General features: G+C 38.6%; 1 protein-coding gene across 2 annotated transcripts in view; it reads left to right on the plus strand.

Annotated features, from left to right (window-relative positions):
* The window catches only part of HIBCH (3-hydroxyisobutyryl-CoA hydrolase), a 103,034-nt gene that overhangs the window by 17,495 nt on the left and 60,125 nt on the right, over positions 1–25,414 (plus strand). For both annotated transcript variants that reach the window (XM_021672015.2, XM_064373237.1), the window contains exons 3-6: positions 11,888–12,028; positions 13,894–13,978; positions 17,612–17,692; positions 20,511–20,563. In XM_021672015.2, the coding sequence (XP_021527690.2) occupies positions 11,888–12,028; positions 13,894–13,978; positions 17,612–17,692; positions 20,511–20,563 (360 nt within the window). The remainder of the gene's footprint in view (positions 1–11,887; positions 12,029–13,893; positions 13,979–17,611; positions 17,693–20,510; positions 20,564–25,414) is intronic.

Consider the following 25,414-nt stretch of genomic DNA (forward strand, 5'->3'; position numbering starts at 1 on the left):
CACACCTGGTCAAACCAATCCCCTGAGCCCTATGCAAATCAGACACCACCTCCTCCAGTCTACTCATATAAGCAGCTACTTTTCCATGGCACATAGGGTCTCCTCTCTTGGCTTTGGAGACCCCCACCCCCACCCTCTTGTCTCTATACGGGAGAGCATCTCCTTTCTTTCCTCTCTCTTCTTTCTCGCCTGTTCACCTCTCCACTCTGAAAACCACTCCACATGTGTCTGTGTTGTCTTACCTAATTCAGCATGAGACAAGAGCCCTAGTGTTCCTACACTCATCCAAGCTGTATCATTTTGGTGCATGGGCTGGGAAGGGAAATTGATTCATCAGACTGGTGAGTATGGAGCAGATCTCAACTTTAAATCTGTCCTTTAATCTCAAGGCTCTGTTTCAGCTACCCTGTCACCAGACTTTCTTTCTCTTTCTATCCGCATCCTCTTTCTCTGTGTGAAATGTGCAAGTATTTTTACAGTCTAGGAACAGCATTTTCCTCTTTCTCCCATGGTGAGGTTACTTGCTACCTCTTTTCTGACGAGCACGTAGCATTTCTAAGCCAACAGCATCACCTCGTGAAAGTAAATCAGGCTCTAGGCCTCTTCTGGGAAAGGAAAGTTTCTGCCTTTAGCAGTTAGGAGTAAGATGTCCTCCTTAGCCAAATTTTAGTCTCGATATTGTCCCACTGGAAGGAAAGTGGCCATTTGGTTCCTATGTTCCTTTAAGGCATCTATTCTATCTCCTATTAAGACAGTACTTAACTTAGTGAGGGGATTTTAAGTCTGGATGTTAACCGGAACCATTTTTCTACTGGTAAATGCTTTAGCATGGGCCATAATAGCAGGATATAGAGTTCAATCTAGCATGCCCCCTCCCTTAAGGGGCCTTTGCCCAATTCTGTGACTTTTCTTGAAATACATTTTTTTTTTGGAAGGCACACAGGCCACACAAGTCTAGGAGGTCAAAGGGAAATAAAAGGCAGAGGACTAAGACCGCTTGGGGACAGCGTGACTAAGGCCCAAAGGTTGAGTTCCTCTGGTGCCATGGCTTGGAGGGTCACGCCTGCAGTCATGGGCAGCACATTTAAATGGGTGCCAGGAATCCAGAAACGACAGACATAGTTGGGGGATGCCCTCTACTGTTTTCATCTCCATCCTGGATCACATACTGAAAGGAAGGAGACTGAAAAGATGCTTTTATTCTCATTTCTCTTTCTTTCTTTCTTTTTTTTTTTCTGAGACGGAGTTTCGCTTTTGTTACCCAGACTGGAGTGCAATGGCATGATCTCGGCTCACTGCAACCTCTGCCTCCTGGATTCAAGCAATTCTCCTGCCTCGGCCTCCCAAGTAGCTGGGCCTACAGGCATGCGCCATCATGCCCAGCTAACTTTTGTATTTTTAGTAGAGATGAGGTTTCACCTTGTTGACCAAGATGGTCTCGATTTCTTGACCTTGTGATCCACCCTCCTCGGCCTCCCAAAGTGCTGGGATTATAGGCATGAGCCACCGTGCCCAGCCTCTCATTTCTCTTTCTGAATGGGTAACAGATCGTCTTTAACATGCACTCCCCTGGAGTGTATTTTGAAGCACTGGGACTCCTTCAACCTTGAAACTTTGAAGAAAAAATGGCTTATTTTCTTTTGCACAAGGATATGCCTTTTTACTAGACCTTAGCCAGTGTTGCAAAATCAACCCAGCTCTTGTAGCAACCATATTGGGCAGGCCCAGGGAAAATAGTTCCCCAAAATTTAAAAAGTAATTTTCAGGGAAATCATCTGAGTGTCCCCCTTATTTGGGGCCCCTTCAAGTTCCCTTCTCATTGCAGGACCTTAGGCAAAGTAAAGGGAGACTTAGGCCGATTTTCAGACAACCTGATAGGTATATAGAAGCTTTCCAACATTTAACTCAGGTATTTGATCTCTCATGGAGGAATAACATTCCTAAGCCAAACCCTAACTGCAGCTAAAACAGGCAGTTCTGCAAGCAAAAGAAAATTTTGGAGATTAGCAGTATGTCTCCTATAGTAGGCTAAAAGGGATGAGAGAAAATAAGGAAGGCAAAGAAATAGGGGAAATACCATTCCCAATAGGAAAAGAGGCAATACCTCTTGACGACACTAATTGTCAAAACACCACCTTCTGTGGTGTTTTTCCTTCTTTCGTGGTTTAAAATGGCTTCTATCTCTTTTATAATTTTTTTCCAACCTGGGATAAGTTAGTTTTCCAAACCTTAAAATGGTTGGCTTAGAGTTAAGGTAGGGGGAAGGGAACCCGGAAGCCTGATATGCTGACAATAGGGTAAAAATATCTTACCAGTCGAGTTTTGGCTTTTCTCTTCCTGTGTAAACCAGTGAAAGGGATAATAAGTATCATTGTTTATATTCTCTGTAAATTTATAATTAATTAAAAAGGATTTGTGAGGTTAGTCTTAAGCTGTAAACAATCTGGTGTGCTTTGCATGTCTTTATGGTTCTGTTGAAGAAAAGGTATCTTAGGTTAGGATGTAGGCCCAGGACCCCATAAGCTTGCTGTTCAAGCCAGCCCAATAAAACGGTCAGTAGGTCAAAATCTTGTAGCCTCCAGCTGCATGACTACTAACCCATGGTTTCTAATCTTAGAGCTAGTTTTTTGGTCTGGTCTCTAGGCAAGAGGGAAGTATATCTTAAGAAGGGGCTGTCATCATCTTTGTTTTAGACTATACACTGTAAATCAGGCCTCTCCCAAAGTTGGTTCAGCATATGCCTAGGGATGGGCAAAGACAGTTTGGGAGCTGGAAAGAAAATGAAGTTGTTTGGGTTGGATTTCTTCCACTGTCTCAGTCATAATATTGCAATAACAGTTTCAAAAAATGCTTATCACCCCTTTAACAATACCTTGTATTTTTAAAGTAAGTCATAACCTGATTAAGGCTTGTTGGTTCCACCTGTGAGGTTACCTTTTGTAACTTTCAAAAGCCAAAACTCTTAACTGCTTGGCCTGGCTAAAGTTAAGTAACAAGGGATTTTAAAGGATTTTCTTAAAAGAGTACTCAGCTTAATTCAGAGTGGATATTCAAGTTATAGGTATATTTAAAAGTTGACTTTTAAATATACCTATATATATAATATTTTTATATTTTTATGTATAATACCTATATAATACTTTTTTATAATATTTTTATATATAATACCTATATAATATATATAATATATAATTTTATAAATATATAAAATAGGTATATTTAAAAGTTGACTCTTCTCAGTTGACTGAATTATTTTTCTCCATTTTTTGTCTTAACCACTCTTAATGCACTCATGAGAGGCTCTAAGATAACTTCTGATAGCATAGGACTCCTTGGGAGAAACAGGGGAGGTGCCACAGACCGTTTTGGGAAAGAAAAAAACAAAAAACCCTCTGTTTTCCTCATGTAACCTCCAAAATTAAAAGCAGAGTGTTCCCTCTCATGATCAAAGGCTCTGTTCTGTTATGCATTGTGCCATCTACTGTTTTAAATTTTGGGGGTATCGAATTACTTCACATTATGAGAGAGCTTTGGTGTGTAATAACTAGGTAGAAAATACACTGTAGGGGATGGCTAATAGTAGTTATAAATCAGAGAAGCATGCTCTTGGCCACATGAAAGATATGGAAATATCCTCACCCCCACTAAGAGTTGAGACTCCTATGGGGGATGAGCTAATTAGAAAACAAGCCAATTGGCTTTGGGTTGTCTTGCAGTGAAATGCATGATAGAAGCACTATACTATCTACTCCCGTAATATCTATATGGTCTTTTTATAAATTCAGCATGAAATAACAGCATAGCAGGTAGGTCTTAAGACACTAATCTGCCCCTTAGTGAAAAAAAAAAGGGTTATAAAAGATTTGTAAAGATTTTACCTCATGGTCAAATTGGTTAAGATTAGATGGAATGATCTGTATATGGTTTCATTTAAACAAATCGGGGTTAACATTGACAAACTAATGCAAGGGTAAAATTTGGCTTTAAACAGGATTTTCATGTCATAGTAAAAGCTAATGAAAGGTTTTTGCCTTTTGAGTCTTCATTTTGGCAAAATAATTTATGGAAATCTGGAAATTGTCCTTTGTGATGGCTGGCTTTTTGGATTGTTCAGAGGGCCCCTGAAACATTCAGAAAAAAGGCAAACAGGATCATTTGATGTGTTTGGTCAAATGAGATTGCCAAAATGATGTCCAATCTACTTTAAGTTATATTTTGGTGAATACTAATATATGTTAATGGTCTATAAGGTTTCATTTAAACAAATTGGGGTTAACATTAATAAACTACTGCAAGGGTAAAATTTGGCTTTGAATAGGATTTTCATGTCATAGTAAAAAGACTAAGGAAAGGTTTTTGCCTTTTGGGTCATTTTGGCAAAATAAATAATTTATGGCAATCTGGAATTCTGTTTCATAACATCAAGTGTTCTAAACCTCTAACATTTAACAGGTGTCCCCAAATCAAACTTCAAGTTCAAAATTGTCCTTCCTGGTGCCTGGGTTTTTGGGTGGTTCAGAGGGCTTGGAATATTGCCAATCCTTGTTCTGTTTTTCAGAGTCAAGGAAACTTACTTTAAACTATTTATGGCCTTTAATAATTGAGTATGGTATACTACTGTGAATAAAATTTGGAGCATGTTTATTTTTCTCTGCCTGGTTTCTCTAGAATTTGAAGACTGTCTGTGATTACTCTTAACTTATGGCAATATAGTTGTTTGCATCAGTGCAGTAAGAATCCATGCTTTTTTGTCAACAGGACACAATTGGGAAAACTGGTTATTTTCCTAAGGCTTTGACTGAAAGGGTGTGTTTCCCTTAGGGAATCAAGTTTGACATGCAGAGCCAGTAAAAGTCCCTTGGAGAGAACTGGCCTCATACCTTGTCTACACAGTCCCCACACAGGGTTTCTAATCTGTTGTCAGTAAAGAATGTCATTTTCTTACAGATATGGTAGCTCCAAATTTATCTTGGGACCTCAGGAGAGGATCACCCAATTCACAGGTGTTCAAGGACATAAATCCATGGCTAGGCTCGGCTCTACTAGTCTTAATCTGAAATTCCTTGTGGATCAGAGTTTCATCAAAGCCAATCCAAAGGCCTATGTAGAAATAATCATTCTTGCTGCACTTTATGCAAATAATCAGGGCAAGTGTAAAGTTTATTCTGTGAACAACACACATGGTCCTATCATAATTTGTTTTAACCAAAAATGACTGGAGAGAGGAATTGTGCTCCAAAGTTTATCATACATTTGTCATTAAATCCTAGTGTCATTAATTGTTTTTAAGCCTTTTGCTTACATTTTAAACTAAACTGCTTATTCCTGTGAATCAAGTGGTGATCTCCTGCAGCTTGGAACTAACAGAAATATCTGAATCAATATACTAGTTCTGGCCAATTATCCTGCAAATTCTGCCAGGGAATAAGAGTAGGGTGTCCATAACCCAGAGGTTTCTGTGTTTGGGAAAATAAAACCAAGGAGTTTCATAAACCCCCAAAGGGAAATTCTATATCTTGGCAAGTAAAATTTTAGGCGAAAATTACTACACCACACTTATGGGAATTGCTATACTCATTCTGCTATTTGCAGTAGAGTTACAGATACTTACAGATCAAATCAAAATTATTGACAGGCTCAGGGAAAATGCAGGCTTCAGCGTCAAGTGGCTACAATCCCTCTTTGAATGAATTCCAGTCATTTTTATGCAATTGGTTAACCCCTTTATTAAGCCCTCTCTTCCTTTTATGTCTTGCATCAATATTTGGACCCTGTATATTCAATGCTATAACTTGAATTGTTTCCTCTTACCTAAAAGCAATCAAACTCCAAATGGTACTGCAAACTGAACCAGTGGCAGCACCACTGGATGGACATGCTTTTCTTCAGAGGACCCTCAGATCCACCCCAGGAGGAGCCCTAGCTGCTGTTTCCCATTTGACGCCCCTTTTCAGCAGAGACTAGCCGGAAAGAGTTGTGGCCCAAAACCCCCTAACAGCAGTTAGGGTGATATCTCCACAGGAGGGAATGTTATAGGAATTATTAAGAAATAATTTTAGATAGAGAGGAAAAGGCATCCTTGGAAAGTTTTCTTCTCTTTTATAGCAGCTCTAGAAACGTTTCTTGTCTAGCAGGAAAGCCCCTGCTCTTGGAGCTGGCCGGCAACCTCTGATATGCAAATATAGGCCATTAGAAACTAGGTCCACCCAAAAATGTCAGTTCCCACCATTGTTCTCTTGCCCTTGCCTCCACATGTGCCTGGCAACTTGGCCGCCTCCCCATATCCCCATGTGTGCGGAACATCATGGTGCCCTGGATTTGCATATTGAAAGACTGGGGTGAGAGGACAAGTTTTTTCGCGGGCTCTGTGAGTAACATGCCTGGTCAAACCAATCCTCTGAGCCCTATGCAAATCAGACAACATGTCCTTCAGCCTACTCATATAAGCAGCTACTGTTTCATGGCACATGGGGTCTCCTCTCAGCTTTGGAGCCCCCCCCCCCGTTTCTGTACAGGGGAGCTGCTGCTTTCTTTCTTTTCCCTTTCTTGCCTGTTAAACTCTGCTCCTAAAACCATTGCATGTGTGTCTGTGTTGCTTTGTCTAATTCAGCGTGTGACAGGAGCCCTGGTGTTCCTCCACTCATCTGAGCCATATTAGAAGTAGAACCACTGTGAATATTAGGGAATAAATGACTTATTATGGGAATACAATCTTCCACAGTAGTGACAAAGCTATTTAAATGGTCCAGGAAGGGGAGTTGGAGGATCAAAAGAGTTATTCACTCTTCTTCCTACTCACCTGCTGGTTGTAGGTGGGCAGTAGGAACTTGCAAGAAAATCTGGGAGGCTAGGCACTTCCAGCTGCTGGAGTGAGACTGTGGAGGTGAGGTGAAGAGACTGTGAAGTGGTAAAGTCTTTGTCTGCTGGTGGGCCTGGGCAAGCTGGTTGCAGAGCACAAAAGAGGAAGGACAAGCTGGAACTTGGTGGCAGTTTGAGAGAGTAATGGCTGCTGCTTCACTTCCAATTCCAACACTGATGTAGATTAATCTTTTGACCAACTCTAATTGACAGCCATTCAGATAGTCAAGTGTCTGATCTTTGACAAATCTGACTAAAAGAAGTGATGACAAAAGGATTCCTTATTCAATAAATGGTGCTGGGGTAACTGGTTAGCCATATGCAGAAAATTGAAACTGGACCCCTTCCTTACACCATATACAAAAATTAAGACAGATTAAAGATTTAAATGTAAAACCCAAAGCTGTAAAAGCCCTGAAAGACAGCCTAGGCAGTATAATTCTGGACATGGGAATGGGCAAAGATTTATGATGAAGATGCCAAAAACAATTGCAACAAAAGAAAAATTGACAAATGAGATCTAATTAAAGAGCTTCTGGACAGCAAAAGAAACTATCAACAAACATACAACCTACAGAATGGGAGAAAATGTTTGCAAACTATGCATCTGACAAAGGTCCAATATCCAGCATCTATAGGGAACTTAAACAAATTTACAAGAGAAAACAACCCCATTAAAAAATGGGCAAAGCACATGAACAGACACTTTTCAGAAGAAGATACACATGTGGCCAACCAACATATGAAAAAAAAAGCTCAATATCACTGATTGTTAGAGAAATGCAAAGCAAAACCACGATAAGATACCATCTCACACCAGTCAGAATGACTATTATTAAAAAATCAAAAAATAGGCCGGGCGCGGTGACTCAAGCCTGTAATCCCAGCACTTTGGGAGGCCGAGGCGGGTGGATCACGAGGTCAAGAGATCGAGACCATCCTGGTCAACATGGTGAAACCCCGTCTCTACTAATACAAAAAATTAGCTGGGCACGGTGGCGCGTGCCTGTAATCCCAGCTACTCAGGAGGCTGAGGCAGGAGAATTGCCTGAACCCAGGAGGCGGAGATTGCGGTGTGCCGAGATCGCGCCATTGCGCTCCAGCCTGGGTATCAAGAGCAAAACTCCGTCTCAAAAAAAAAAAAAAAAAAAAAAAATCAAAAAATAACAGGTGTAGTGTACGGCCATATCACCCTGAACGTGCCTGATCTCATCTGATCTCGTAAGCTAAGCAGGATTGGACCTCGTTAGTACTAGCCAAGCACAGTGGCTCACACCTATAATCCCAGCACTTTGGGAGGCCAAGGAGGGTGGATCATGAGGTCAGGAGTTCAAGACCAGCCTGGCCAATATGGTAAAACATGTCTCTACTAAAAATACAAAAAAAATTAGCTGGGCTTGTGCCTGTAGTCCCAGCTGCTCAGGAGGCTGAGGCAGGAGAATTGCTTAAACCTGAGAGGTGGACGTTGCAGTGAGCTGAGATTGCGCCACTGCACTCCATCCTGGGTGACAGAGCAAGACTTCATCTCAAAAAATAAATAAATAAAATAACAGATGCTGGTGAGGTTGTTGAGAAAATAATGTTGATGGGCACGTAAATTAGTTCCACCATTGTGGAAATAAGTGTGGTGATTTCCTCAAAGAGCTAAAAACAGAACTATCATTTGACCCAGCAGTTTCATTACTGGATGTATATCTAAATGAATATAAATCATAACACCATAAAGACACATGCATACATATGTTCACTGCAGTGCTATTCACAATAGCCAAGACAATGGAATCACCTACATGCCCATCAGTGGCAGATTGGATAAAGAAAATGTGACACACACACACACACACACACACACACACACCATGGAATACTGTGCAGCCATAAAAAGGAACAAGATCCTGTTCTTTGTAGGTACGTGGAGTTTCCTGGAGGCCATCATCTTTAGCAAACTAATGCAGGAACAGAAAACCAAATGCCACATGTTTGCACTTGTAAGTGGGAGCTAAATGATGTGAACACATGGACACAGAGGAAAACAATAGACACTAGGGCCTAGTTGAGGGTGGAGGGTGGGAGGAGGGAGAGGATCAGAAAAAAGTAACTATTGGGTACTAGGCTTGTATGACAGTCTGTACAACAAACCCCCATGACATGAATTTATATAACCTGCATATGTACCACTGAACCTAAAATAAAAGTTAAAAAAATCTTTAATGGTATTTCCTAGCATTTAGAAAAATAGAAACCATGTGTATCTATCTGTAAAAAAAAGTGTCGTCAGACTGTTTTTCTCAGGTTCTGTAATAGTTTATCCTTCTACAGTACATTTGTTTACTTATACTCAACATAAGAATGTATCAGACTTGTATGTGTGTGTGTGTGTGTGTGTGTGTGTGTATCAGACTTTTTGATCATTGTCAATATGATTACAAAATATATATTACTACTGCTAAAGTTTTGATTTGAATTTCTCATTAGAAAATCTTAGTGAGAAATTCAAATGAAATTGAAAAGACACAACTATGTCTATTGTTGAATAACTGTTCTTGTAACTTAAAGTGAATATAAATGATTTTTATTTTTGTCTGATAATTTTAACAAAACTTAACTCTAATATTAAATATGCAACTTGACTTCATAAAGAAGAACTTAAATGATATATAAACATGTTGCTTAATGCAGTCAAAATATGTATTTCTAGGTTTCATTAGATTGTTTTGCTAATAAGTATGCTGTTTAGTTTTTATTGGCCTTCTCCAGTTAAAATTTTCCAATTTCACCTTTCAGTTTTGCATTGCACACTGTTCCCATGCAAGATTTTAAGTGTTGCCTTTACATAAAGGAACGAGTAAGAATGGTGGTGCCATCTTTAACAAACCTGACAAAACAAACAATGTAGAAAGGACTCCTTATTTAATAAGTAATGCTGGGAAAACTAGCTAACCATATGCAGAAAACTGAAACTGGACCCCTTTCTTCTACCTTATACAAAAATTACCTCGAGCTGGATTAAAGACTTAAATGTAGAACACCAAACTCATAAACACCCTAGAAGAAAACCTAGGCAATACCATTCAGGACATGGGCATGGGCAAAGCCTTCATGACTAAAACACCAAAAGCAATTGCAACAAAAGCCAAAAATGACATATAGGATCTAATCAAACTAAAGAGCTTCTGTACAGCAAAAGAAACTATCATCAGAGTGAACAGGCAACCTACAGAATGGGAGAAAATTTTTTCAATCTACCCGTCTGACAAAGGGCTACTATCCAGAATCTAGAAGGAACTTAAACAGATTTACAAGGAAAAAAAAATCAAGTAGAAGAAGGATATGAATAGACACTTCTTAAAAGAAGACATTTATGTGGCCAGCAAACATGAAAAAAAAACTCATTATCACTGGTCATTAGAGAAATGCAAAACAAAACCTCAGTGAGATACTATCTCTTGCCAGTTCGAATGACGATTATTAAAAAATCAAGCAACAACAGATGCTGGTGAGGCTGTGGAGAAATAGGAACACTTTTACACTGTTGGTTGGAGTGTAAATTAGTTCAACCATTGTTGAAGATGGTGTGGCGATTCCTCAAGTATCTAGAACCAGAAATACTGTTTGACCCAGCAATCCCATTACTGAGTATATACCCAAAAGATTATAAATCATTCTGTAAATACACGTGCACACGTATGTTTATTGCAACACTATTTACAGTAGCAAAGACTTGGAACCAACCCAGATGCCCATCAATGATAGACTGGATAAAGAAAATGTGGCACATATACACCATGGAATACTCTGCAGCCATAAAAAAGACTGAGTTCATGTCCTTTGCAGGGACATGGATGAAGCTGGAAGACATCATTCTTAGCAAACTAACCCAGGAACAGAAAACCAAACACTGCATGTTCCCTCTGTTAAGTGGGAGTTTGAACAGTGAAAACGCATGGACACAGGGAGGGGAATATCATGTATTGGGGCCTGTTTGGGGGTGGGGGATAGGGGAGGGAGAACATTAGGACAAATACCTAATGCATACAGGCCCTAAAACCTAGATGACGGGTTGATGGGTATAGCAAACCACCGTGGGACATGTATACCTATGTAACAAACTTGCACATTCAGCACATGTATCCCAGAACTTAGAAAAGAATGGTGGTGTCATGAGTCCTAATGGTTGGATATAGCAGAGTCCTGGGAAACCACTGTATAGTTAAAACTGTATTCCTCACAGGTGTTTTATTAGTTAATACCGCAAAATACATGAGTAGTGAGACCTGGTGATTAAGTTATATTGTATAAGGCCTTAAGTCAGTGTGCAGGCAACTTCTTAACAATTATTAAGTCTGTCATAATCTGGCTGCAAACTAATTCTGCCTATCCTCTCATCACTCATTTCCTCAACGCAGTCTTTGTTCCACAAATGTTTTAACATCTTAACATTTCCAAATGGTCATTGTTTATGGCTTAGCATATGCTGTTTCCTCTGCCTGGAATTCTTGCCTCGCCTTTTTTTTGGGATACGTCAAGCCCCAGCTCAAATATCACCTTTATTTTCAAGTTGACCATAGCTACAATAGTCAGAATTATTTGCCCTTTCTTCTTCTTTGCTTTCTCAGCATATAACATAGAGTTTGATATACAGTAGTAAATTAAAAGATTTAAGAGTATTTCAGTGTCCAAGAAATTCCAGACTGGGCTCTATGATAAGTCAGCTTATTCAATTAGCGCTGAAATAAAAATTTAAAAATTTAGGAGGTGCGTGCTTTGGAATTGCTCATCTATGTAATCTAAATAACTTTAGAAACTTTATACAGGTTTCTAAAGTTGAGCTTTGGAATTACATAATTTGCTTTGGAATTGCTCATCTATGTAATCTGAATAACTTTAGAAACTTGTCAAAAGTACCTAGTTACTCATTCCTTTGGTTATCATTAATATATAAGATTTGCATTTGATATGTATGTTTTGATGTTGGTTTGTGATAAAAACTTAAGAAATTTTGTCATAAAGTTATTATTTGTTTATACAGAGAATGTCCAAGCACACAGATGCCACAGAAGACGTACTATTGGAAAAAAAAGGTTGTGCAGGAGTCATAACACTAAACAGACCAAAGTTGCTAAATACATTGACTCTTAATATGATTCGGCAGATTTATCCACAGCTAAAGGTTTGTAATTTTCTTATAGCAATTATATGGATTTTTTTTAGAAGAATATCATAATAGGACATTTCTGGTATTTTCTCTCATAGAATCACATGTTTCCCTGGGATGTGTGTTTAGCTAAGCCCCACTGATTCTTGAAGCTTCAGTGCTTCCCCTATGGGGTTATTCTTGAGCATCCCTGGTGATAGGGAGTTTGATGCCTCCTGAGACAGACTCTTTGACTTTTATGTAGCACTGATTTGTTTGCAAGTTTCTTTTTGTGTTCTGGCACTCTATGTTTCTCTGACCTTTAAACCAGTGATACTGGCTCTGCCTCTGAGAGCATGAGTACAAATCTAATTTGCTTCCACACGACGGCCTTTTCATTTGAAAACAGCTGCTTTTAGACTTCTTGTTCTGCTTTTTCTCCGAGAAGGCCATAAACTTTTCTATGTGAACAGCATGGGATAGTAGAAAAACAGGACTTAAAGTCAGACTGTCTGATTTGAAACTTGGATTTCTATTTATTAACTGTGTAGGCTGGGAAAGTTAAGCTCTGTACCTCGCTCTCCTCAGCTCTGAAACGGGGATGATGATATGTAAAGATTAAGTGAATAGACTATGTAAGTACCTAATACGTTCTGCTATGTAGATGTTGAACAAATACTAGTTTTCCCCTGGCTACCAATTCCTTAATTTTCATTTGATGAATCTTCTTCCATTCTTGTGTCTGTTTGAGATACCTTTATAATATGTCAAAAATGTGATATATAGAAATAAGCCAACTGTTGCAAATTAGAGTTGGACCAGAGTAGAAGAAATTAGAAATGTTCATGTTAGAAAACTTCTCTGTTGATGTAATTAATGTTCTCCAATATTGCATGAACCTTTTGGACAGTCACATCTGTTCAGCTACATCTTCCTTGTGCGTTACATATTTATTCTCTAGTAGAGGTTGAACATCCTTATTCAAAACACTACAAAATTAAAAAATTTTCCACAAGTGGAAAATTCCACACCTCCCTCTTGATGACTCACAGTCAAACACAAGTGCATAACACAATGTTTATTCAGCATCCCTAAGGGAAAATTAATTACCTTCAGGCTATATGTATAAGGTGTATATGAAATATAAAGGAATTTTGTATTTAGACTCAGATCTAATCCCCAAGATATCTCATAATGTGTATGCAAATATTCTAAAATCTAAAGTAGTCTGAAACACTTTTGGTCCCAAGCATTTCCTATAAGGGATACTCAACCTTAGATCTATAGATTGATAGAACCCCTGTTAAGTTTTCTTAACTAATTTTTCTTTTTTGTCCATTGTTCTAGACTTTCACATTTTCATTGGCTCTTGATTCTTTCATCCTATTTATTAGCTGTCTTTACCAAACCGAAATCAGTTGCATATTTTAATCAATATCATAAGTGGTTTCATTCTGTTACTTATACATTTGTGAGGAGGACAGAGAGCCCTGTATCAGCACAGTAGAAAGGTTATTGCTGTATTTATCAGCAGTCTTGGGGTTGATTTGTTCTATAAATTTCTGTTTATATAACTTACTATTATTAAGCCCATATTTGTTCATCTTGCTATCAAAGTTATGGCAGAGATTTCAGGTGCTGTCTTGAAATTTGGATCACACAGTGTACTCATCTAGCAGCCTTTTTGAAGTAGCCTCTACTTTATCTGAGAAAAGTAAATGAAATTCATTCAATGAAGAATGGGATGAGATTTGTTCTTATGGATATCTTATAGAAGAATATGTACTGTCACACACGTATATGAATATGTGATTGTATGTATATATGTGCATATGCATATAACTTTAATGAGTTTGTGTTTATAAAGTGCTTATACCATCTTTTTTTTTACATTTGAAAAGAAGTGGGAACAAGATCCTGAAACTTTCCTGATTATTATAAAGGGAGCTGGAGGAAAGGCTTTCTGTGCTGGGGGTGATATCAGAGGTAAAAATTTTTCTGTTTCACCTGAATGCGCTTTTGTCCCACTAGAACTGATCAAGTATTGTTAAATTTTTATAATAATTTGTAATTTGCTTTACTTTTTAGAATTTTTTGTTATAAAGTTAATACATTCTTAAGTTAACTTAGAAAAAATGAATTTTAAGACTTTTTGCGGTTAGTATTAGCAAATGAGCATAGCTGATGATTTTTTTCTCACTACACAGATACCCTTTTGAAATTTAAATATGTTGTCTCTCTGAATCATCACAAACAAAATGTCCAGTTATGGTATATGGGTCCACTTTATATTTTAGAAGAGCTTATATTAAGCAGTTCTGTTAGTCATCAAACCTGACAATCTGGCCATGTTGAGTGGCTTACCATTCTCCAACTATGACATGCTCTCACATGTTTCCGTAACTTTTTCTATGCTTCCCACTATTCATGATCGCAAAGCAAGCGTCTTCTATGTACTTATTTATCCTGTTACATTGTAAATATATTTTTACATGTGTTTAAACATGCTGAAATAAATAAGAGAAGCTCTCCTTATTTTTCATAATTGTTCAGGTCAGTCTGTCTATACACATTTTTAAATGCTAAAGACAGAAGAAACGTTTGTTCTCAGGATCCATGTCATGTGTATATCATAACCACTATAATTGTCCATATTATATATACAATATACTGAAACTTTACATTTGTATTTTGTTCCTTATGGAATTGGTAGGGTTCAGGTATGGTTTGTTTCCTTGTGTTAAAATTTTATATATTTGTTTGTTTGTATTGTATTAAGAAAACAGTCTTTGGGCTTGTTCACCAAACTTATGTTTATGTAAACCATTACATTAGGAATAGGAAAAAAGCTGGATTCAGGACATAATTTCAAATGCTTATTAAATTTAACTGAATTTTAAAATTGCAGTTTAATGGAAACTTTTGATTGCTTAAACTGATCTGTTAACTGACTTGTTTTTGATTCTATTGTTTTGCCTATGACATGTACTTTTTTTTTTTTTTTTTTTTGAGACAGAGCTTTGATCTTGTTGCCCAGGCTAGAGTACAATGATGTGATCTCGGCTCACTGCAACCTCTGCCTCCCAGGTTAAAACAATTCTCCAGCCTCAGCTTCCCAAGTAGCTGGGATCACAGGTGCCCACCAGCATGCTCAGCTAATTTTTGTATTTTTAGTAGAGACGGGGTTTCACCATGTTGGCCAGGCTGGTCTCAAACTCCTGACTTCAGGTGATCTGCCTGCCTCGGCCTCCCAACAACATGCATATTTTAAAAATACTGCTTTTCAAGGCCTTGAATTAGCCTTTCCTGTGGCCTATGATCTTGTCAGTTTACAGATAGGCAGAGCTTTATGTATTGAGTTTATTAGCTTCTTCTGACTGAGGTATTTCTGTATATAGGCCTAATTTTATATTGATGTTTGGAAATAACAGTTACAAATTCTAGAATTATTGTAATTTGCACATATAAAGCAATGGATTCAAGTCTGGGAAAAGTTCTTAAAAGATCATAGTTCAAGATAATAAGTGGACACTCAGAAAATTTTCAAAAAATGATTATGAAGAACATTTATATGGAACTAATTGGTTAGAATAAAAATTGTTTCAGAAAAAATTAGAAGGAAATTTGAGAAGATTTTTGAGATAAAAGAGCTTCATTCCAAAGGCAGTAAAACTTATATTCCTTTCCTTTTAGAATTGGTAAGCAGTGATAAGATCTGAATAAAGGACAGTAGACAAAGACAACAGTCTTTTTTTATTTATTTAGGTATATATCAGTGAAACCTCAGAATGACAAAAGTATATGTCAGATCTTTCTTTTAAAAACCAGGAAAAGAAGTCAACATATGGAACATTTTGAAGGAAGAGATATCAGAATTCCAGAGTAGGAGGCCCAGGTAGGCAGATCATCTGAGGTTGGGAGACCAGGCTGGCCAACATGGTGAAACCCTGTCTCTAGTAAAAATACAAAAATTAGCCAGGCGTGTTGGTGCACACCTGTACTCCCAACTACGTGGGAGACTGAGGCAGGAGAATAACTTGAACCCAGGAGATGGAGGTTGTAGTGAACCAAGAATGTGCCACTCTGCTCTAGCCTGGGCAACAGAGTGAGATTCTATCTCAAAGCAAACAAAAAAGAGAATTCTAGAGTTAGTGTAAAAATTTGTAGACAACATTTTGTACGTAATACTTTCCCATAAAAGAGGAAACATATCTATAAAATGTTTAGTTTGTGTTTTAGTAGATAATATTCATAGGACTTAAAGACAGGAAAGGCATATGAGCTTGCAGTATATAAAAGAGAAAACTTTGATAGCAGTCTTGAAATTGACTGGAGGAGGAATATGGTAGGAGATGTGAACTCTGGGTAATAGAAGATTGCAATAGAAGTGAAACCATTTGATAGTGTTCACTATTCAGTAGATGTTTACTGAGCATTTGTTTTCTAAGCCAGGCAGTAGTATGCTGTAGCAATGTCTTTGAGACGTTACATTTCTATTGATATTAATAAAAATGTCAGTATGTTATTTGCCTGTCTAGCCTCACCTTTTTCCTTTTGTCTTTTAAAACTATTCGATTCTTGATTTTACTCTTCTTTCTTGACATTGAGCCTTTGTAGGGTGCTGCTTCCCCTACTCAGAATTTTTCTTCCTGTTACTTTCTGGGAAATTCTTATCTACCTTTTCAAACTTGGCTTAGGGTTACCTCTTATAGGAAGCCTACTTTGAATTAATTACACATCTCCTGCTCCCATTACCACAGCACCCCATCCTTATAGGACAAAGAATATGTTTTAGTAGTCTCTTTCTTATCAATCTGAACTCCAGGACAACCGTCTTATATTGCTGTCTCATTATCTGCAACACCTAAAACAGTACTTGGTACTTAGTATATGCTCAAAAAATGTTTATGGGGTAAATGAATGTGGCAGAAATATTTAAGTACATGCAACACATTGTAGTACTATACACACATGTATAATACATTTTATATTAAGATATATTACCAAAGGAAATGTATGTGTAGCAAATGTTAATTTAGGTGCTAGGGAAAACAATCAAAAGAAAATGCAGTTTATTGCAATATATTATTCTTTTTTAAAGAGAAGGTTCATTCCTCTGTCCAGGCCAGAATACAATGGTGTGATTCATGGCTCACTGTAGCCTTGGTATTCTGGACTCAAGTGATCCTCCCACCTCAGCCTCCTGAGCAGCTGGGACTACAGGCACGTGGCACCATACCAGCTAATTAAAAATTTTTTGTAGAGACAGGGTCTCACCATGTTGTCCAGGTTGGTTTCAGACTCCTGGCCTTAAGGAATCCTCCCACCTGGTTTCTCAAAGTGCTGGGATTATAGGACTTGAGCCACCATGCCCAGCCTATAATTTCTAATCTAACATTTTGTAAGGGTTAGAGAATAGGAATTTTTACCTTGAAGCTTTGACTTTGGACTGTGGATGTATTACTATAATATGTCTATGGCAGGGGCAACTTCTAAATTTTAACAAGTCATTTTAGAGTGCTCCCTTTCCCCCAGTATTTAATTATCATAATACTTTTAATCTAGTTGACAATGCCGGCTATTAAATCATTTTTTTGATTTGTAATCTTTCCTTCCTAGTGATCTCGGAAGCTGAAAAGGCAAACCAGAAGATAGCTCCAGTTTTCTTCAGAGAAGAGTATATACTGAACAATGCTATTGGTATGTGTGTGCTGCTCAGAGCTTTGGAAATGGAATCAAGAAATGAGGTGGACAGTGTACTTTGTCAAAAATATATTCAATAGACATTCTTACTTAAACTTTTAATACCGTGTGCCAGGCATAAATAAAGATGATTAAACTATTTTGAGTGCTTATTTCAGTCAAATAGTTTAATCAACTTTAATATTAGTTGATGCAGTTTCTTCATTGTGTCGATACTCTTTACCATTTGGTATGTTTTTGTAGTGGCTGGTACTGGTTGTTCTTTTCTATGTTTAGTGCTTCTTTCAGGACCTCTTGTAAGGCAGACCAGGTGGTGATGAAATCTCTCAGCAATTGCTTGTTCGTAAAGGATTTGATTTCTCCTTCGCTTATGAATCTTAGTTTGGCTGGATATGAAATTCTGGGTTGAAAGTTCTTTCCTTTAAGGATGTTGAATATTGGCCCCCACTCTCTGGTGGTTTGTAGGGTTTCTGCTGAGAGATCCGCTGTGAGTCTGATGGGCTTCCCTTTGTGGGTAACCCGACCTTCCTCTCTGGCTGCCCTCAGCATTTTTTCCTTCATTTCAACCCTGGTGAATCTGACGATTATGTGCCTTGGGGTTGCTCTTCTTGAGGAATATCTTTGTGGTGTTCTCTGTGTTTTTTGTATTTGGATGTTGGCTTGCCTTGTTAGGCTGGAGAAGTTTTCCTGGATAATATCCTGAAGAGTGTTTTTTAGCTTGGATTCATTCTCCCCATCACGTTCAGGTATACTGATCAAGTGTAGATTAGGTCTTCATAATCCCATATTTCTTGGTGACTTTGTTCATTTCTTTTCACTCTTTTTTCTCTAATCTTGCCTTCTCGTTTTATTTCATTGAGTTGATCTTCAATCTCTGATATCCTTTCTTCTGCTTGGTCGAATTGGCTATTGAAACTTGTGTATGCTTCGTGAAGTTCTCATGCTGTGTTTTTCAGCTCCATCATTGTTTGTTATTCTCTATGCTGGTTATTCTAGTTAGCATTTTGTTTAACCTTTTTTCAAGGTTTTTAGTTTCTTTGCATTGTATTAGAACATGTTCCTTTAGCTCAGAGAAGTTTGTTATTATCCACCTTCTGAAGCCTGCTTCTGTCAGTTCTTCAAACTCAGTCTCCATCCTGTTTTGTTCCCTTGCTGGTGAGGAGTTGTGATCCCTTGGAGGAGGAGAGGCATTCTGGTCTTTGATGATTTCTTCCGTTTTGTGCTGGTTTCTTACCATCTTCGTGGATTTATCTACCTTTGATCTTTGAAGTTAGTGACTTTCAGATGGAATCTCTGAGTGGATGTCCTTTCTGTTAATGTTGAAGCTATATCTTTTCGTTTTTTGGTTTTCCTTCTAATAGGCCCCTCTGCTGTAGGACTGCTGGAGGTCCACTCCAGACCTTGCTTGCCTGGGAATCACCCCCAGGGGGCTGCAGAACAGCAAGTGTTGCTGCCTGATCTTTCTTCTGGTAGCTTCATCCCAGAAGGGTACCCACCAGTCAGCTAGAGCTCTCCTGTATGTGTCATCTTTTTGGTTATTCAGGGGTCAGGGAGTCATTTGAGGAGGCAGTCTGTCCCTTGTCTGCTTTCAGAGGCACTGCTGGGCTGCCACAGGCTCAGTCCAGCTGCTGTGTAAGCTTCCTCTGGCTTTTGTTTACACAGGTAAGATCAGCTACGGCAGATGCCCTTCCCCCATTGAGCTTGATCATCCCAGGTCAAGGTTGAATTGATGTACTGACTGCGAAACTTGCAAGTGAGAGGGCTTTAGTTTGCTGGTCTTTGTTGGGGTGGGACCCACCAAGCCGTATCACATGTCTCCCTGCTTTCAGCTCCCCCTTTTTCTGGGGAGCAGGAAGTTCCATCCGGCAGTCGCTCTCAGTGCTAGTCAAAACGTCTGCCCAGATCTGTGCTGATGACCCACAGTGCCGGCTGCAGCTGCTGCTCAGATCTGTGCTAGTAACTTGCAGCGCTTTTCAGTCCGGCTGGTATCTCCTTGCCTGTGGGTTGCAAAGGCCATGGGAGAAGCACAGTATCTGAACTGAAATACCTGAGGGGAAGAGTCCCTGATCCTCCGTCCAGTTGCACTTCCCGGATGGCGCAGTGCCCTGCCCTGTCTCTGAGTGCCCTACTTGGGCTACACCCACTGTCCAGCCAGTCCCATTGAAATGAACCTGGTACCTTGATTGGCAATGCAGAGATTGCTTGCCTTTTGTGTTGTTCTCTCTGGGAACTGTGCTCTGGAGCTGTTCCTATTTGACCATCTTGGCAGAAATCCTTTTTTATTTATTTTTGAAACATAGGGTCTAGCACTGTTGCCCAGGCTGGAGTACAGTGGCATGATTGCAGCTCACTGCATCCTCAACCTCCTATGCTTAAGTGATAAAGTGTTCTTCCCACCTCAGCCTCCTGAGCAGCTGGGGCTACAGATGCCTGCCACCACACCTGGCTTTTTTTTTTTTTTTTTTAAAGAGATGGGATGTTGCTTTATTGTCCAGGGTGGTCTCATACTGCTGGCCTTAAGCAATCCTTCTACATTGGCCTTCTAAAGAGCTGAGATTACAGGTATGAGCCACCACACTGGGCCCTGGCTTTTGTTTAAAATTGAAGGTTATGTTGTTAAATGATAATGAATAGATAATCAGGATTGTGTTGGATTAACATTTAAAAATATGTATTTTACAAGCCATACATTTAGTTTTCTTTGGTATTTCTTGCTAAAATTTCCTAGAGAAAATCTTTAGAGTATATATAATGTGATAGAAAAAGGGAAGTATTTTAAACACTATAACTAAAATTGCAGCTCTCTTTCTTTCAGGTTCTTGCCAGAAACCTTATGTTGCATTTCTTCATGGAATTACAATGGGTGGGGTAAGTAGACTTTTGGCTCTGATCATTGATATGAGTGAGTCGTATTAAAAATACGTTAACAATTATTAAGCAGAAGTGAGGTGATGAATGTAATGTAATAGATCTCATTGAAACAAAATTGTGTGGGTTTTGGATCCTGACAGATTTGGGATATAATATTTGCTTATAGTACTTTTAGACTGTCCCAACCCAAAAGAGTATTTTAGGTTCTTAATTATGTTATATGGCCAGGCATGGTGCCTCATGCCCGTAATCTCAGCACTTTCAGAGGCTGAGGCGGGCAAATCGCTTGAGGTCAGGAGTTTGAGACCAGCGTGGCCTTTATGGCAAAACTCTATCTGTATAAAAATACAAGAATTAGCATGGTGGCACACACCTGTAATCCCAGCTACTCTGGAGGCTGACACACGAGAGTTGTTTGAACCCAGGAGGTGGAGCTTGCAGTGAGCTGAGATCACATCACTGTACTCCAGCCTGGGTGACAGAGTGAGACTGACTCAAAAAAAAAAAAAAAAAAGAAAACTCTCTTTCTATAAATATAGCATATATGTTACATGCTATTTTAACTTTTTTAATTAGCAAGTTTTTTTTAAGCAATGGAAACTGATTATATTTTTATCTTTTAATATATAGAGCCTTTTTTCTACTTACAAAGAAACTGATTGCTTCCAAGAGCTTCAGATGAGAAACTGGAATGTTGAGTTTTTTTTTTTTTTTTTTAAAACTCAGTATTAGAGATTTGGTTGCCTAAATTGTACCCGTTGTGCAAAATTAAACCTTAGTGGAAGTGTTTGGATTCTTTATGAGGTTCTCTGTAACTGCATTTCTGTCAGTTGACAAATATTCTGCCTCTGTGCTATTACAGTGAAGTCTAAAATGTAACTGACATTGATTAACTTGACCTGCAGTTAGAGAAATAATTACAAAGCAAGTGGTAAATTGTATGGCACTGACAAAGATTAGCCTTTAAAGAGGTGAGGGGTCAGAATGGGTCTTCAGGGCAGGAAAGGGCTGCATGGAGAAGATGGTGAATTGAACAGCCTAGAAAGGTAGTGGAGGAGAGAAAAAGTAATGTCTTTTCCTCACCAGTTGCAGAGGTCATGGCCATTACCCATATAACAAAAAACAGATTAACAATAGAGAAGCTTAACAAATTTATTTAATCAGAGTTATTTACATTACATAGGAGCCCTCAGAAATGAAGACCCGAAGTCCCACAGATCTGGGAAAAACTGTATTTTTGTGTGTAAGTTCAGTGAACAGTGGACAGTCATATAGAAGTATGATTGGACAAAAAGGGTGTTATCCAATAGTAATAAATGGGGGAACTTAGGCTTGTTTGTTGAGATTCTTCTTGACCTCTCTGTATAACATTCCTTTCCTCCAGGTATAGGGTGGGACCCTTGTCACATGAGGGTTTAATGACTTTCAAGGCCGGGTGTGGTGGTTCATACCTGTAATCCTAGCACTTTGAAAGGCTGAGGTGGGTGAATCGCTTGAGGCCAGGAGTTTGAGACCAGCCTGGGCAACATGGCAAAACCCCATTTCTACTAAAAATACAAAAATTATCTGGGTGTGGTGGTGCTCACCAGTAGTCCCAGCTGTTTGGGAGGCTTAGGCACAAAAATTGCTTGAACCTGGGACGGGGAGGTTGTAGCGAGCTGAGATCATGCCACTGCACTCGAGCTTGGACAACAGAGTGAAATTCTGTCTCAAAAAAAGACATACTTTCAGAAGAGGTAGCTTAAAGAATTTCTTCACTGCTAGCTGTCCCATAGAAAGGAGAGGGAAAGTCACAATGGCCTTCAAGTGGCTGTAGTTTGGGGTAGCATGTCCTGAGCCACGACAATAGGTAGGACATAGGTAGGTAGGGCCCAGGTAGGTAGGGCTTAGGTAGGTAGGCAGTATGAGGCCAAAGGGTAGAATTTCGAAAATTCCACCTGTTCGATGTTTTAGGAGTTTAGTTATTTGGAATACAGGAAGTCCCCCCTTTGTTCTAGTAGAATCACTCAATATAAGCACTGGGAATTGCTTGGATCTTGCACATCATTGTGGGAAGGGATTCTACTAGCAAGCGTGATCTGTATCTCTCTGCTTGGCAGAAACTGAGCCTGGGTTGGTTGTGCTTTAACATGGGGAAAATGAAAGCTCTCTGAAAAAAATACTGCAGAATAAGAAGAAGGGAAAGAATCTGAAGCATTGAAGGAAGAGGTGCCCTGTCAATGTGAAAGGAACCAGGAAAAAATGAAGACAAAAACAGTGGGCATACTGAACAGCATGTAAAAATAAACGTGGCTCCATTAAATCAGGAAAGAAATCCCATAAGGAGAGAGAAAATGCAGATGAAAGGGCTGCAAATTGAAAAAGGAAGCAGATAACAGGGAGGATGACTGGGAACTAGTATATGGTAGCAAAACTGACATTCCATTTTTAAAGGCAATAGATTAGAAAGAGATGAATGTAATGTCACGGATAGTGAAGTATCTGTGGAGAACAAACTTGGGAAACTCACAAAGCATTAAAAAACTATAAAGTGATGAAAATGAATGTTTTGAGGTAATGACTATGAAAGAAAGTTACTGGGAACCCAACGAAGGAAAGAAATCCCATAAGGAGAGAACAAACTCAGATGAAAGGGCAACAAGTTGAAAAAGGAAAACAGTTAATAAACTCCATAAAAATGGATTTACTTTCTCAGACACTTGGAACAGAAATGATGGTCAGATATAATGAAAGAAGACTTTAAGTAAAAATAAAAACTCCCAACTTCAGATATGTATAATTAAGGGAAACAGAAAATTTCAGATAAGATCAGTGAAAAGGGACCCACACCTAGGTAAAAGTTCAGGTTAAGTTTTTAAAATTACAAGCCTTAAGAAGAAAAAGCTAACTATGAGTCGAGTCAGGCCAAGGAATCAAGGTAAATGGGGATAATTAGTGAATGTAGGTTATATACAGATTTCTTAAGATTTCTCTGTTACACAATGTGACTGAAGTCAATGGGTTGAGAAGTTGTGAATTAAAGTAGTTAGGACCCAAGAGTTTTCTACCCAACTAAGTTGTTATTTAGTATAAATATAAAAAATCTTATCAGTAATGGTAAATATATTGCTGACATATTATTGAGAGTATTTCAATAAACATTTTGTCTAGTTGAGCAAGAGATTACTTAAAGTTCCATCTCAAGACTCCTGATATGAAAGGATTGGTGAACTGCCCTTTGGTGCTATAAGTGGGCAGAACTTCCATCTTTTTACAGAAGCCTGAGAATCATTGTTCTAGCACACCACGTCTGCATGCACTGGCCATGTTCTTTAGTGCTGGGGCTTGTATAGGTTGGTACAGTGTTGGTATATATTCTTCATATGTAGCAACTAAGAATATTTATTTCAAAAGAAAAGACTGCAGTGAAACAGATCAAGATAATGTTGTCTTGAATAGACGAAGTAAAGATGCTGCTGCTGCTTTCTACTGGTCTCTGTTTTCAGTATTTACTTTAAAGAACATACATGATTTTCGTAAAGATATACTTTATATCAGCATTTCTTAACCAGAATTAAGTCTTAGTGCCCTGAAACATTCTTGAGTTTGCCTAAAGAATCAGTCTCTAGGCTGGGGCCTAGCAGTCTGTTTGAACAAGCCAAGCCCTCCAAGTTCCTGAGTCATGTTAATTTGAGAACTGTGGCTCTAAGTTATCCATTGAATGTAATGAATTATCTCCAATTTCTGTCCTGTGCTTCTTGAATGGTACTAATTATATATCATCCTTGGGAGAATTGAGAATATAATCACATCATTTGCAGTGATCAGTGGTTTAGATGAGGAACTCCTGAGAAAGTTTGTTTTATACTATGTTTTATCAGCTCCCTCAAAGAAAATCGTGTTTTTTCTTCCATCAGATATGCCTAACTACATGCATCCTTGAAGTCTGAGGTTCTACTTTCTTTTTTAATAGAAATAAATAGTAATGATTGAGCATCTCTTATCTGAAATGCTTAGGACCAGGAGTGTTTTGGATTTTGGAATATTTACACTACTTTTCAGTTTAGTATCCTCAATCCAAAAATCTAAAATCTGAAATATTTGGAGCACCAACATGATACTCAAAGGAAATGCTCATTGGAGTGTTTCAGATTTCAGAGTTTTGGATTCAGGATGCTCAACTTATACTACAATTAGATGTGATTTCTTCTTCCTTTGAGTCAGTGCTTTCAGTCTGTACTCTAAATTTGGTGTTTGCACTTTATTGTTACTTTCTTCCCAATTATAGTAGATGGTCTGGAAAGGGCAAAGATTATCCTACCTTTGTTGTTGTTGGCCTTCTCATAACAACTAGAAATGCACGGTTATAATTTTTAAACAATTCTACCCTAAATAGTAAACATCTTGTGTAGCCTTTGAAAGAGTGAAGAACAGGCTGGAAGTGAACAGTCTCTTTTTTTAATTAGTGGGATTTGGTATTTATCTTGGTTTTGAAGGCCACACTTTTCACGTCTCATGTACAAACTTCTGTGATTTGAATATGGGTTGTCCCCACCAAAACTCGTGTTGAGGCTGTTTCCCAATGTGGTGGTGTTGGGAGATGGTGCCTTTAAAATGTGATTATGTTGTTAAGATGGATTAGTGTCTTTCTTGCAAGACTGGGTTAGTTCTTGTGGAATGGTTTCTGTGAGAGCAGATTGTTGTAAAGTGAGGTTGCCTCCCATGTTTTGCCCTTTTTACACATGCCTGGTACCTCTTCTATTTCTCTGCCATGTTTTCATGTAGCATAAGGCCCTCACCAGAAGCAGCCAGATGCAGCCTCTCAATCTTGAACTTTCCAGCTTGTAGAACCATTACCTAAATAATCCT

The sequence above is a fragment of the Aotus nancymaae genome, unplaced genomic scaffold (assembly GCF_030222135.1).
Source record: "Aotus nancymaae isolate 86718 unplaced genomic scaffold, 86718_ANA_hifiasm-v0.15.2.pri h1tg000008l, whole genome shotgun sequence".
Lineage (NCBI taxonomy): Eukaryota > Metazoa > Chordata > Mammalia > Primates > Aotidae > Aotus > Aotus nancymaae.